This window comes from Mesitornis unicolor, unplaced genomic scaffold, assembly GCF_000695765.1.
Source record: "Mesitornis unicolor isolate BGI_N332 unplaced genomic scaffold, ASM69576v1 scaffold42579, whole genome shotgun sequence".
Taxonomy (NCBI): domain Eukaryota; kingdom Metazoa; phylum Chordata; class Aves; order Mesitornithiformes; family Mesitornithidae; genus Mesitornis; species Mesitornis unicolor.
Window position 1 is genome coordinate 3,871 of NW_010210091.1, and position 2,090 is coordinate 5,960.

The following is a 2,090-nucleotide window of genomic DNA, read 5'->3' on the forward strand; positions in this document are numbered from 1 at the left end:
TGGCAAGTCATGAAAATACGTTACACTTATAAATCATGTTTATTTGATCTTGACATGGAAACAATGATTATTCATGTAATGCAGTGCTTCTTAGATAAGGAGTAAATAACCGATGGCTGCTCTGCAGCAGTAATCATGAGTGTGGTTTTCTTCTGTAAAACTGCACAGACAGGAGATGGTTTTTGTTATAGCTTGAAACAATTGTCATAAAACTGCAGGCGGACAGGGTGGTAAATGACTAGGAGTGACTGACATCACTGAGTTTTTAAAAGACCTAGCCATTTACATGCGATCTCAAAAATTTCAGCAACACACAAGACCACTGTAATCACAGTAAATGTGTACATGGCAATAAGAAAAATTGTCTTTTCAAAGTGCTCTGGCACCATGCACCGGGTAATGTTAAACTTTTTTTCAAGTGCTGCAACATCACACATATAGATTGCATTCACATTGAAGCCAAAGAGCTGAATCTGAAACCAAAAAGCCAACGCTTCAAGGATAATCCTTAAGAAAACAGAGGAAATATAAAAACTGGTGTAGAATGACTTTTGAAGGATATCTTCCTGTTTGATGCTCTTACATGCAGCATAAAGGTGAAAAAAGGCTCCAGGTACCAGTACAATCACCAGCTGTAATGCCCAGAATACCTGAAATGTAGCAGAAGTGCACTTATCAGGTCATTTACAACTGCATTGGGATGGCTAAAATGCACGCATATTGGAACATTTTGCAAGTCTGTTTTCATATATATCAAGTGTATAAACACTTAGATGACAATAAATATAAAAAATAACATATTTTAATTTGAAAAGTTCAGTTGATTTCTGATATCATGAGGGTTGTTGTTATGAAGAATAGAAATCACAACTCCATATTTAGTCACAGATAAAAGGTTATTAAAAAGAAAATATTTATGAAAAAGAAAAGTGGCAATTAAGCTAATCAGTTACTGCTTCTTATATGGAACAATTATGTTTAACTTTTGCAGTTTATTTTCTTAACATTGGATTTCTGCAGTAAAAAAAAGAGAATTACCTGAGGAGTTATAGGCCTGAACTGGTTGTAACAGAAAAGATTAACCTCTCTCTTGTCTGGGTCACAGCTGAAATGCAAGGCCTCGTTTCCATAAACAGCAAAGCCCAAAACACCGAGGAAAAACATGCGGACTGAGCCAAAGAAAAGCGTGTGGAATTGGCCAATTACTGTTGGTGGCCTGAGCTGCAAATCACAGGGTTATTCAACATGAAAACAAAAATGAACAGTGTTATTGTTGGATGCCTAGTTGCTCTTTTTCATTATCCAAAATATTTTATTCTACTTGTTTTAAAAGGACTGAGTTTGCCGATGAAGGCTGCAGTAGCTTCCTAACAAAATAATGGCTTAGAACACTTTATTGTTGCTACTAATTTTACACAAACATTCGCTTGTCCAGCTGCTGTCAGGTACTTTGTTTCACTGCCTTTGTGTGTACCAGAATGTGCCAGACACGGCTGACCGCTACGAGTCCATCGGGTTTGCTGTTGCACTGATTTATTTACCTGATGTCAAGCATGGCAAAGTAAGGATCACCGAGCCATCAGCAAACCGAACCAGATTTATTCGTGCCAATTAAAATTCAGAATCCCTAAAGGGGGCATTTTTAGCACCCAGGCAGGACAGTTACGGTGGGCATCATGTCCCGCTGCTGAGCGGTTCGGGACGGACTTGCTCCACACCGCTGCGCAGGGCTTCGGGCATGGGGCACGCAGCGCCGCTCCCTCCCGGTTTAGGGCCTGACCCTACGATCCCGGCTCCGGCCCCGGCTCCACCTCCGCGTACTCACACATCCCTCCGAGAAGCTCCGCATGTAGTTGGGGGACATGGCTGGGGAAAGCGCCCTGCACAGCCGGCGGCGGCTGCCGGAGCCACCCCTTGCCCCGGCTCGCTCCTCCCTGTGCCCCTGGGCGGGACCAGGCTCTCGGGCAGGGAGCGGCAAAAGCGGGGTCATCCCCGGCCAGCGCCGTCAGCACCGCGCCGCTGCCGGCTGCTCCCTGGTCCCTGTCCCACTGCCCTAGGCCGGCCTTTTGCTTCCACCTGGGGACACCCAC

General features: G+C 44.4%; 1 protein-coding gene across 1 annotated transcript; it reads right to left on the bottom strand.

Annotated features, from left to right (window-relative positions):
* Positions 1 to 286: 286 nt before the first annotated feature.
* On the bottom strand, positions 287 to 1,864 carry LOC104533705 (gap junction epsilon-1 protein-like; the record flags this gene model as incomplete). The annotated part of the gene is made up of 3 exons (XM_010193073.1): positions 1,826 to 1,864; positions 1,039 to 1,221; positions 287 to 650 (listed from the first exon to the last, which is right to left on the bottom strand). Coding segments are annotated over exons 1-3 (586 nt in total), but the record flags the coding sequence as incomplete, so codon positions are not given.
* Between the last annotated feature and the right edge of the window lie 226 nt (positions 1,865 to 2,090).